Consider the following 13,514-nt stretch of genomic DNA (forward strand, 5'->3'; position numbering starts at 1 on the left):
TAGCAAATAATACATAATTACATTTATATTTATTAATAATAATATATAGCTCTTAACTACCACTTTGAATCTGGGAGATCTCAGAGCGCTTTACAAATTCTCCCCCCTGGACAACCATGTATCCACACTGGGTTCAGTGAGGTGACACAGCTTTAACTGAGGGCAAAATTTGGCCCCTAGTTCTGTGGTGTGTCTGGTCTTCCTGGACCACAAGCCATCTCACCTAAGAGCCCTATCTTGCTCTCGCCAAAATCACTAGTAAAAATCCCACTGATGTCAGTAGAAACATGATTGGGCCTTTGGGACCTGATCCAAACCACATTGAAGTCAGTGGGAGTCTGTTTACTCACTTCAATGAGCTTCGGATTAAGCCCTTAGTTTGGAAGTGGGAGGCATTTTCAAAATAAAAGTTCCACAAGTATTTTCACTCTGGCTTCCTGGCTCACTCTCCACGGCTTGTCATCCTTTTCAGTGTGTTTACACTTCCCCCTGCCTGCGGTTGGTTTATCAGAGCAGAGGGTTCACACTTCACCCTGGGTATAAAGCAACCGAGTGAGCTTCTCTCTCACACACAGGCACGCACACACCAAATATGCTCAGAATGACACAGACCAGCACAGCATTTGCCATTTTACTCTTTTTTCTTCTTCACACCACTTCTGGAGAAAGTGGTTCTACCTCAGGAGAAGATTCCGGTGAGTCATTTCACATTTGCTTTCAGGATCATGAATAATTTGAAAATGTAATTTGAATGAGATCCTCAAACTTCTACAACATGCAACTGCAGCCATTAAACACAATGTGTTAACATTTTAGCTGTTAGGTTTGCCTCTCTCATATGCTTTATGCATGGGATTTGTGTGATTCTGGTGGATTATTTACACAGATATCTATCTATACTTATGCCCAGTCTTGCATCCTTATGCACCCCAAACTCCGATTAAAACCAGAGAAAGAGTGGGATGCATAAGGAATGCAGGATAGGGCCTACTTAGCCTCTCTCATTGCGGTTAGCTTGTGTATAAGAATTACAGTTGTTTAAGGCTGGTAAGTAAAGAATTAGTTCATTCCATTATGTTTTGCAAATACATGAAAGTGCCATATGAAAAGGATAAGGCACTGATTCTGCTCTCACAATCCTCATAGGGAAAAATGTTTTAAAGTGCCAGAAACAGTCCAATCTGCTCCACCCCAGAGGCAATACATTTCCTATTCAGAAGATTATTTTTGAGCCCCAGAGATAAGTTATCTCAAGCAGGCAGTGGCTCTGTGATGCAAGGGACGCGCTCTAGCCCCCTCCCCGCCCTCCTTCAGCGAGGTGGGGGCAGCATTTAAACAAGGAGCTTCTAGGAGCTACCTGCAGCCCATCACTGATGTATGTTTATCGTAGAATTACATCTGGGGCATTACAGTAATCATGACCTTAGTTCAACAAACTGAATTATTTTGCTTAGACAGTTAAAAGTATTTTTCAGCAGAAATCATCAAATTTGTAAATACTCCACTCAATTTAGACATTTTGTACCTAGCTCTGCACTACATTCAGGAAAATTTCTTATTGCCACTAATGAGAATATTGTCTGACACACAACTTGAGACTCAGATCCTTTAAATTGCCTAGGACCCAATTCTGAAAACCTTTACTCACGTGAATAATCCTGACTCACATGAGTAGTCCTATTAAAGTCAGTGGGACTGTGCAGATAAGGACTACTGACATAAGACTAGTCTCTCTCAATTACCAGTCATTTAGGTTCCTAACATTTTGTTATTAGCTGAGTAGCAGTATGGGTTCTGTTTTTAATGGTGAAGTAATTACTGTGTACCTATGCTAACTATTAGATGTAATGCCATTAGTTCCCATCTGCAGTGAATTATATATTTATTACACCAGAACATGGCAGTTTTACTGGTTAGAAGAATATAAAAAACAAACTGGTTTACAGAACTTAAACCTGCTTATGATGTGTTTTTCCCCTTATTTTCTTGTATTTACAGAATCCCATTGACATCAACATTAATAAAAATATATTGAAATCAATGTCTCTGAAATCATTGGGACCACTTATCTCTGACATATATTATTAACCCGCTCCCTTTCAGTCAAAATCGCTTTGCCATCACTTCAAAGGGAACAGGATCGGGCCCTGGTTAGAAACAGAAACAGATCCTGAAAACTCTTACTCATGTAAATAGTCCCATTGACTTCAGTGGCCCTGCTCACAGGGTAACTGTTTGTAGGATGGGGTCAGCTCACATCAGAACTATTTTAATTTAAGGGTTTTTTCCCCAGATAACTTCTAAATACAGCAGATATTCAATCAGATGCCAGCAACACCAGAAAGACTACTCAAAACAGCTCTCATTGTCCAGAATAATGATCATTTTGGCTCCATGGCAATTTAAGGTCCTGATCCTGCAGCCATTTACACCTGTGCTTAACTTTATTGTTAACCAATATATATTATTGATGTCACACATATTAATATGCATTAAGCCCACAGTATCAATGTGGCATTATATTGTATCTATATTTCTAGCAGTTACATGGCCTGAATTGTCCTATATCTTTTTATAATTTTGTTCACTTATGCTAAGCATCCCGTAATACTTTGCAAAGCTGAAGGCAGCTTTGGCATGCAAAAATAAGGAACTTGTGAAAGGCAAAATACATTCATGTTCTACTACGGCATAAGCTGGGGAAGTACGTTCACGGACCAGTACCTGGAATGCTAGTATCCCCAAAAAAGACAAGGCAAGGCACAGAGAAACAAGTTAAGGGGCTGGGACAAACTGATGGGTTGGATTTTAGTGACGTGTAAAAGTTTTATAACTTGTAAAATCATCCTAAAAACACTCCTAGCTGAAACACACTTTCTGTGTAAGGTGAATTTAACAATGCTGCACAAGACAGCTTCCCAGAAACTGGTATCTTACTGAGCCTTTCTTCCTGTACATTCTAATATTAGCTTTTTATAGCTATTAGCAATAAACCTGACTGATATTGGTCATTTGGCCTCTTGACTGTATGTCTTAATGGACCAAAGTGTAGTCAAGCAATTGACTATACAATTTATCAAGGGTGCATACTGTGAGTAATCCTATGGACTTCAGTACAAAAAGTTAAGAATGTAAATAAGTCTCTGCAAATATTTATATTGTGGTGGTGCCAAAGTCCCCTATCAGGATTGGGGCCACATTGTGTTGAGTGGTGTACAAACACGGAAAAGAGACTGCCTTAAACACTTTACAGTGTAAGTGATTATGAGCCCAGTTCTTCTCCTATTCAAATTAGTGTCAAAGTTCCCCACTGATTTAAATGAAATCAGGATTAGGTGTTCAGTTTGAGTTACCTAAAATCTGAGGGAAAGGATCATGATCCTGCAAATTTTTACTGATGTATACAGACCTTACTCACATCATTAGTGATGTAGCGGTCACTGGGACCACTTCCATGATTAACAGCTATTTCTGTGAGTTAGGATTTGCAAGTTCAGGAGCCAACATGGAAAGAAGTATATTGTTGATTGTCAGATAGCAAAATTTAATTTCAAGCCATAGAATACGGTACATGAAAATTCTTTTTAAATTGCACATATCATGCTAATTGCTAATCTAATATTTTAACTGATCATTTTTTACTGTTACAAATACTTTTCATGACTCAAAAAAGTTGCATTCACAGTGCACGAGTTCAGTGCCAGACATTGCAAGTCAGCTGCCCTCCTCCTTTAATGCTAGTCTAACATCGGAAGAACCCCTTTACTATTTAAACATTCAACAGTTCAAATGCTAGACAAAGAAGCTCATCTTCCTTAGATTTTTCAATCTTTAGGACAACAGGATGGATTCTGATTTACAGCTTCTGCCACTTGAGTCCCATTCTTATGGGTACTAATAAATACAACTTTTCAGATAACTGTAGCAGCCGACAAGAGGATTCTTATTTGAGAGTCTTACTTGGTGAGGTGATACAATCCGTGCATTTATACGTATTATGACATGGCCTTTATTTACATATATAAACAACCATGCAAAACAATGTCATTATAAGTAATAAACAGTAATAATAATTCACAACAATTTTAATGACAGGTTTCAGAGTAGCAGCTGTATTAGTCTGTATCTGCCAAAAGAAAAGGAGGACTTGTGGTACCTTAGAGACTAACAAATTTATTTGAGCATAAGCTTTCGTGAGCGACAGCTCACTTCATCGGATGCATCCAATGAAGTGAGCTGTCACTCATGAAAGCTTATGCTCAAAACAATTTTAATGTTACCCATATGTAACCAGAATTATGGATAACTCAAGTCAAGTAATTGTATCAGAAGTCTTAAGAGTGCTGCATAGTCTCTGGTCATATAGGACATGAGTGTCTATATGTGACTAGATGGCTCAGAGGACTTGTGATAGACTTTCACCTCTATTAAACCAGTTCAAAGCCAGTTCTAGACTAGGACTGATTAGAAGATGTTTCTCTTTAATAGTCTAAGTGAAATAAATGTCATGGTATTGGTCCAGGTGTCCATGTAACAAAAAATATTTCCACTACAATTGGCACAAAATGGCAACCTTGGAGCTTCTATCCGCAAAGGAACCAAAAATGGAATGGACATAGAGAATGATTATTGTGATCACTGCTACTGATTGGCCAATTGCACCTACAAATTGGGTGCCGTGCTAGACTATGAGAAAACATCCTATTAATATTGTTACCTTGTCCTGTCTCATCTCCTCCCTCTCTGCTTGTTTCTTTCATCCACCTGTGAGGTCTTGGCATTTAGTCTGTAAGCTCTTTGGAGAAGGAGCTGTCTTTTACGATATGTGTGTACCATGTATAGCACAATGGGGCCCTGGCTTTAAATTGAGGCATCTAGGTCACTAGTGTAATATAAATAACCATGAATAATACCTCATCTCCCTTCAGTTCAGAGTTGAGGCACATTGGCAGGGCAGTGGAGTGATGCTTGCACAGATGCTGCCCAGGCTGTACCTGTTCTGAGGATAAAAAGAGAACTTCCTTCTCCACGGGTATCAATCCTACATCTTTCTCCAGCATTCAATTCCCTTAAATATTGAAAGAAGAGGGATGGGACTTGGAGGATGACGCTTCATATATCATCATTCTCATTCCCAGAAAGCAGTAGGGAACAGAAGTTAATATAGCCTGGCTTTCAGACGGCTAATGCTCACAGGGACCATTACAGAGAACAGTACCACTGCTTCTTACACACTTTTCAGCTAGCTTCTGTGCAGAGGTGCTGAGGGGAGGAAGCTCCTTCCATTCTTCCCTGGTGGACCTGCCCTGGTGCCATTCACAATCTAACCCTTCAGTATCAGTTCTGCTGAACTTGGGGTGGAAGTTGGGGTGGAAATATTTCTCTCGGAACTTTGTTTATTTTGCTTTCCGTGGTCTGACATGCAAGAGCTTTGGATATGAAACACGCAACATCCAGTCAAATAGCAATTGTTTTATGACTCATCAAGGCAAACTTTGAAGAAACGGTGTTATGTGACAGAAAGTCTGAGATTTCCCTGCAAACCTGATGGTATGACATTTGACAGAAGCGGATGGCACAGTCAAAATGTGCCGCAGTGCTCAACCGCCTGTGCCAGCGCAAGGGGATTTGAAATGAGACCTCTAAAAACTCTGCCTTAATTTTCTAACTCTTGTCAATAATCTGACAGCAAAGCAAAAGTATCAGTTCCATTTAACATAAGTTTGGAGGGCCTGAGCTATTGTGCAGAGATAGGCTGTTGATAAATTATAGAGGGTTCAGTGAAGAGCTACAGGAATGATTGAAGGATTAGAAAGGATTACAGAAATAGAAAACATGCCTAACAGTGATAGATTCAAGGCGCTCAATCTGTTTAGCTTGACAAAGAACAAGTTAGAAGGTCACTTAATCACAGTCTATAAGTACTGACATGGAGAACAAATATTTAATAATGGGCTCTTCAATCTAGCAGAGAAAGGTATAACAGGATCCAGTGGCTGGACAAATTGATTTTAAAATCAAAATTGGATGTTTTTCTAAAAGATTTGATGTAGGCATTATTTTGAGGAAGTCCTGTGGCCTGAGCTATACAGGAGGTCAGACTAGTGATTACAATGGTCCCTGGTAGTCTATGAATATTCTCAGACAATTTGGGGCCTGTCTAGACAACTGCTATTTGTACCTATTTACTACAATAATGTAATTTAGCTGGTGTATCCTCCAGTGTAAATGTGCCACACCAGAGTAATAAAGTGCTTAGCTTAGTCTGAAACACCAGTACAAATAGCCCCAGTACAGACAACCTTTAAGTCTTGGCCAAAAACTCCCCTTCTTCTCAAACAGTAACTTTTATTTTTGCCAAACTGAGTGATGGTGCTGTTGTGTGAAAAATGGAGTCTAGGATGTGCCACGCTAATTTTCCATATATGGTTTATGTCTAGTGATTGATGCTATATTCTGGGAATCCTGGTTTGTTATTGGTGCTCCATACACATTTCTTACTATGCCTAGCACGTCATGAGATATCACACCTTCAAAATCACAATATCATGATTTCTAGAAAATGCTGACAGTTTTTGAAAATGGATTAGTTCCCATTTTTCTCTTGGTATGACATTTGTACATGGTTCTTACAATTAATATTTGGCTACCTGTGACTAATATGGCCATCTCAAATTCATGCAGATTAACACTATATATTATAACTTCACACTGCATGTGTACTGCGTGCATCAAAGGGAGTTCTATGTACAGAGGGCTTCCAAGATCAAATCAATACTCACTCTTTTATAGTATGATTAATGGTAAAAGCCAAGACTGGCATATCTAAACCAATAAGTTAGCTCCTGAATGATGTCATTTTATAACTGATACATAAGCTAGCCTGTGTGTCCTTGAGTGTGAGTGTCACAATGGATGGAATTCACCCTTTGCGCAGAGAGATGACATATAATAAGCCCAGAAAAAAGAAAACGAAAACCCCTTTCTATGATTTTATAAAACTGAAATGTTGGGCTTAAACTACTGGATGCTTCTCCTTTATAGCAACTTACAAGAAAAGAGCCTGTTTCATAATGAGACTGTTAAATTTTATTTCAAACAAACCCTGTCATTTGCTTCATTAACATTCCATATATTTCTCCTTAGATGATGAATTAGAGAACGTTGATATTGAGTGTTTCAGTCAGCTGGAAATTAAGGAATGCTGTCACTCCCTAACATGCAACTTTACGGAGTTGGACCTTAACAATACAAACATTAACCTTACAATATGGTAAGAAGCTACATTCTGTGTCAGCTATCATGGTACTATAATTCCTGAATACTAATAATCAATGTGCCATAGGTTGGAAAGCATGGATGTAAGAACGGGGAAAAGTTCTGATTCTGAGTTTTGTACCAGGTTTGAATACCATATTCTAAAAAAATCAAGAGTTTGGTGAGCCAGAATCCAAACTTCAAATAGGAAAATTAATCAGCTGAAAGGAATTTGTACAAAACATGCCAATAAATTTGTAATGTACATGATGGGTCTGATCCTGCTCCCACTAGGCTAGAGTCTACCTGGCCATTATGCAGGATGCCACTGACCTCATTGGGAGTCACTGTAAGTAGCTTAGTAAAATTCAGCTATACCGACTGAAGAGGGTGAAGAGGAAGTGTCCGTTATTTAAATCAAGACAGAAATTAACCAATCATCTCCATGCACAGAAAACATGCACTAGAATAAATATTCTGTACAAAGATGTGCACAGTTATCAATGAAATCAGAAAACTTTGCTTTGAGATGGGGCCATAGCAATATTTTCAACCCTGTTTTTGTCACTGAGGCAGACTTTGTCAGACTTTTGGTTCTGTGGTTTACTTTTGATTTATCCTTTGGCTTGTTTTTCCCAAAACTGAAAGTATGGTAACAATCAGCAAAAGAAAGGGATTTTCCAATTCTTCTAATAGTTGCTTTACTTGTTTTCTCTTATTTGTTAGAATTTTTCTATTTTCCTGACAAATGAAATAAAAATTGAGACGTGGTGCTTCCTATCCGTGGAAATAATGAGATTAAAAAGTATCATTTTAGAAAATGGAGGTTCATTAACTTATTTGATTAATAAGAAAAGTCTAGTAATGTACATTATATTTTCTTGTTTCCTACATACATAATGATCACTAATGCTGCATGACTTCAAAGAATCTGCTGGAAATAATTTTACAGTGACGTCTGACATGACCTTCAACACCTATCGGACTGTTGGTTTGCCAAATTATTTTGTAGCTTCAGAACTGTATCTCATACTGTGGCTTGATCAAGTTCTTTGATCAAGTTCTTGTGATGGGTTCAGTCACAGAGACCCCATTGAGGCTGTCACCTGTCATGCTGGAATTATTTCTGAGCCCATTTCCCCTGCCAGCTTGGGATTCCAGAACCGTGCCTTGTTGAGCCAGACATGCTAGCCTGCTGCAACACAGACCCAGGTCTGGTCCACACCCCCAAAGCTGCAGACTTTAACCTAAAACTGCTCAGCAAGTCACCTATTTCCAGCACCCAGACACCCAGTTCCCAATGGACTCCAAACCCTAAATAAATCCTTTTTACTCTGCATAAAGCTTATACAGGGTAAACTCATAAACTGTCTGCCCTCTATAACACTGATAGAGAGAGATGCACAGCTGTTTGCTCCCCAGGTATTAATCATTTACTCTGGGTTAATTAATAAACAAAAGTGATTTCATTAAGTATAAAAGTAGAATTTAAGTGGTTTCAAGTAATAACAGACAGACCAAAGTAAGTTACCAAGCAAAATAAAACAAAACACACAAGTCTAAGCCTAATACATTAAGAAACTGAATACAGGTAAATCTCACCCTCAGAGATGTTCCAATAAGTTTCTTTCACAGACTAGACTCCTTCTTAGTCTGAGCCCAATCCTTTCCCCCGGTAAAGTTCTTGTTAGTTCTAGCTCAGATGGTAACTAGGGGATTTCTCATGACTGGCAATCCCTTTATTCTGTTCCATCCCCTTTTATATATTTGACACAAGGCAGGAATCCTTTGTCTCGTTTTGGGTTCCCACCCTTCCTTCTAAATGGAAAAGCACCAGGTTTAAGATGGATTCCAGCACCAGGTGACATGGTCACATGTCCTGTGAGACCACAATCCTCCATTATTTCTGGCCTGACTCAGATGAACACAGGAAGGCTTACAAGTAAACAGAGCCATTTACAACCAATTATCCTGGTCAATGGGAGCCATCAAGATTCTAAACCACCATTAATGGCCCACACTTTGCATAATTACAATAGGACTTTAGAATAATACTTCATATTTCTAGCTTCAGATACAAGAATGATACATTCATACAAATAGGATGAACACACTCAGTAGATTTTAAGCTTTGTAACGATACTTTACAAGAGACCTTTTGCATAAAGCATATTCCAGTTACATTATATTCACATTCTAAGCATATTTTCATAAAGCATATAGAGTGCAACGTCACACTCCTGGCCTCACTTTTTGAAAAACAGCATTTTTGTCCATGGATCAAGGGTTTTCACACTAATTGCTCATTGTCAGGATGTAATTTGTTAAATTAGGGAAGCTTTTTCTCAGAACCATCTTTATCCTCATTTGTATGACAGACATATACCCTGACTCAGTTTCACCTTTCTTCTGCCCATGAAAGGACCAGAGTCTCTCAGTGTCCAATAGAAAGCCCACCTCTGGGCATAACATATTCACAGACACCAGTGCAGTAATTCCCCCCAAAACCCTTGTAGTAAAACCATTCTCAGTAAACCCACAGTAAACATATAAACGTAAAACAGTTTTTCCAGTCCCCTCTTCAGAGACAGCACCTCCAGGTCCGTCACCCAAGACTCAATGGCAGCACTGTGTTCCCTGTTTCTTTTGCCCTGAGCCAGGGCCTTGCTGACCAGGCCCTACTGCCAAAGACTGACCAGTCTCCTGACTGTTACCAGGGCCCCCTACAAGAGATCTCCCCAGAGTTCCACTTAGGGTTGCCACCAACTCAGGTTTTCCCCAGCATAGTCCCTTTTTTGAGGTAGCTGTCCCAGGCAATCTGTCAGGGTGCTCAGTACACACCACCAGCAGTCCAGTTTTATGGGCTCAGGATCATCTTGGATGTCTCAAGTTTTTGTACCTCAAAAATGGCAACTCTTGTTCCTTTCCTGAGGCCTTCCTGCCTGTGAGTCCAACCCTATTCAGGGAACAACTTTCCAGAACCGACCCCTTGTTCTGGGCTGCCTCCCATACCCCTCCACTCAGGCTTTTACCCTGCATGCTCCCCAGAGTGCTCCCTCCCAGGCCTCCCTGCCTGAGTCCGAGCCTTGCTCAGGGCACATCCCTCCAGGGTCCACTCTGTTGCTTCCACTGACCAAGCGGGATCTTCCCCTTTTGCCTAGGGCCACTGTCCAGGCCTTCTCCTTGTCAGGTGTCTCCAGCTTTGGTTCTCAGCTCAGTTCTCATCCCTAGTTCTGCTCCAACTCTCCTCAGAGTTCAGCTCTCTCTACCAGATCTCCTGTAGCTCTTTCTCACTGCCTCCTGTCTCTGACTCCTCTCATGCTCTGTCTCAGGGAGCGCTCACCTGCCAATCTCCTTCCCCAAGGACGCAGTTGCCCTCTTTTAAAACCCAATCAGGAGGCAGCTGACCAGTCACTGGTGCACGGGACTCCACTCCCTCTTAAAGGGACCAGCCACCCTGTGACCCGTCATTTTTTCCAAGTTCCAATATCCTGGACTAAACTTCCTATTTTATGCCGTGCATTTTCATTGTGATATGTCACATCAACCCTCCCTTCCTCCACTGTTCTTCTGTCTTCCACAAATTCTTTCATCTATGTCCATTCTTTAAAATCTTCAGTCTGTGCTCATTTTCCACTTGTAATACATCCCTACATTCTGTGATTTTGTTGAGCTGTGAACTGCACAGATAATCAGATGTGGTTCTAAAAAGTGTGATCACAGACAGCTTCTGACAGAAATCAGTGATTCTCTGTTTACTTTTTTCTCCCCTGTTTTTATAATTTATTGGTCTTAAATTGTTGGTTTTAAATTCTGGTCATGTCAGCTGTGGTTGTCATGGATAGAGGAGCATATGCCATGTAACTTTTCCCCTCTTATTATCATTTATTATCATTTAATTAACATAGTGATTCTACTTCTGCTGCCATCAGTGGGAAGTTTTGCCATTGACTTAAATGGGATCAGCCCCCACAAGGCTCATTTGAACTGTATTTTTTAATTGTGACAAAATTGATTTTTAAAAAACAAACTTATTTTAATACAAACATCTCAAATTAAATGATAAAATCTCTCCTCGGTTTTCCTTACACAGCCCATTAACTCCTAATGTGATTTCACAGATGTACCACTTGATCAGTACACCCATGGAACCAGAATTAAAAAGCAATGGCCATATTGTGATCCCATTATTTACATGACATAGTACCTAATTCCACAAGGAGTCTCACTGAAGTTCATATAAATAAAGGTAAGGAGCAGGTTTAAAACAAACAAAAGGAAGGATTTTTTCACACAATACACAGTGAACCTGTGGAACTCCTTGCCAGAGGATTTTGTGAAGGCCAAGACTATAACAGGATTCAAAAAAGAACTAGATAAATTCATGCAGGATAGGTCCATCAATGGCTATTAGCCAGGATGGACAGGGATGGTGTCCCTAGCCTCTGTTTGCAAGAAGCTGGGAATGGGGGTGGATCATTTGATGATTACCTGTTCTGTTCATTCCCTCTGGGGCACCTGGCATTGGCCACTGTCAGAAGACAGGATACTGGGCTCGATGGACCTTTGGTCTGACTCAGTATGGTTGTTCTTATGTTCTTATGTAACAGAATCTGCTCCTTAATAAGGGATGTCAGTGTGAGATTCTGGGAGCCAGCACAGGAAAATAGCTGCCTATGTCTAGAGCTCCTGCTCAGCCATAGTAAAATCCATCAACATCTACAATACTAAGGCCACTGTTTTTTTGTCTCTGGGTGGTTAATCTTGTTGTTTAACATCATAGCAGCAAATTGATCCAATTTTGGCCCCCCTCCCCCTTCCCACCCCAAACTCCCCACAAATAGCAAAGAAACAGAGGTTCTCTTGACAGTCCTGTGCAGGGCAGCATGGCCCAGGAAAAGGGTCCCCAATAGACCTAGATCAAGTCTATAAAAGGTTAACGGAGACATCTAAAGAGCAGAACCTACTTAGGAAAATACCAGAGCATTAAATTAATCCTGAAATTAAAGCCACGACTGCAGCACACTAAGTAGGTTTGCAGAGGCTAACCTCCAGGAACAAGGAGGCAGAACTAGAATATATATCTTAGAAGACAATATGGACTCTGTTAGGTTCACTAGAGCAACAATATCTGATCAAAAAGCTACAACATAGAATCAGTGATCTGGAGGGCTGCTCCAGAAAAAATAATTCGAGGGTGGTCAGGCTCCCTCTGAAAGTGGAAAAGTGCAGGCCAATAGAACTATTGTCTAAGACCCTACTTCAGATTCTTTCCTTATACCTTGATACAGAGCTGAACATAGAAAGACCTCTCCACTCCCTAGCCCCCAAACCTTCAGCTAATGCCAAATGCATGGGATTTATATTCAAATTCCTAATATACAATGCGCAATAATCCATCCTTTAAAAAGCCAGAGAAAAAGGAAACCTGAGTTGGAATGGGCATAAAATAATATTTCCCAACTACAGCTGAGATGTAGTTAAACAAAGAGCCCTGTTCAATATGTCAAGGAAGATGGTCAAGGAGAAAGGACTGACTTATTTTTTAGCCTTCCCAGCTATTTTTAAAATCAAGCAGGCTGGCCAACTCCTTGGCTACTCCAAACTTGCAGAAGCAGAAAACTATATTGCCTCCATATAATTAAACAGACAAATGTATGTGGCCATGATATTTTCCTTTGCTATTCAACCCTTGTGTTGCTGGGTTGTTGTCACCAGAGGCAAAAGGATTGGGAAAAGGGCCCACAGCTTTGCACCCCCGATATCCTCCATCTTTCCCATATGTAAAGCCAGACAGAACCACTGGACATTCACAGACTCAAATCAACACACCACATCCCTCTGAGCAAGAACCCAGTGGAAACAGTCACTGTATCATATCCTCTCACTGAGACACTGGAGGTAATTGATTTGCCTAACAAACTGTTCAGATTGGGATTGGTCATTTATCAATCCAAATCTCCTGTCTCCATTTCGAATATTGGTTTGGTTTGGTTTTTCATAGGGTTTGGTTGGTTTTTTTTTTGGAGGTGGGGAGGGGTTTGCTGTCTCTTTTTCTTACTCATAATGTTTTTAAGAACAGCATACCAGTAATGTATTCAGTTTAAATTGCGGGTGACATACCCAATATTTGGTGACATACCCAAGGATGAGGGAAATATTTCAATTCTTATGGCTCTTTAAAGAGCCAGCCATTGAAAGGTCATACACTGAGATTTTGGACCCATTTGTCTAGAAAAGATGGTGGAGTAGTTTCT

The 13,514-nt window shown here is 40.1% G+C and overlaps 1 protein-coding gene across 3 annotated transcripts in view; it reads left to right on the forward strand.

The window, feature by feature from the left end:
* The first annotated feature begins 416 nt into the window (after positions 1-416).
* IL7R (interleukin 7 receptor) overlaps positions 417-13,514 on the forward strand; it is a 32,833-nt gene continuing 19,735 nt past the window's right edge. For 2 of the 3 annotated variants that reach the window (XM_043547749.1, XM_043547748.1), the window contains exons 1-2: positions 492-695; positions 7,147-7,273. In XM_043547749.1, the coding sequence (XP_043403684.1) occupies positions 593-695; positions 7,147-7,273 (230 nt within the window). In that variant the 5' untranslated portion in view covers positions 492-592. Of the gene's footprint in view, positions 696-7,146; positions 7,274-13,514 lie in introns of all 3 variants that reach the window. The other variant, XM_007064103.4, reaches the window with a different exon arrangement.

The sequence above is a fragment of the Chelonia mydas genome, chromosome 5 (assembly GCF_015237465.2).
Source record: "Chelonia mydas isolate rCheMyd1 chromosome 5, rCheMyd1.pri.v2, whole genome shotgun sequence".
Classification (NCBI taxonomy): Eukaryota; Metazoa; Chordata; order Testudines; family Cheloniidae; genus Chelonia; species Chelonia mydas.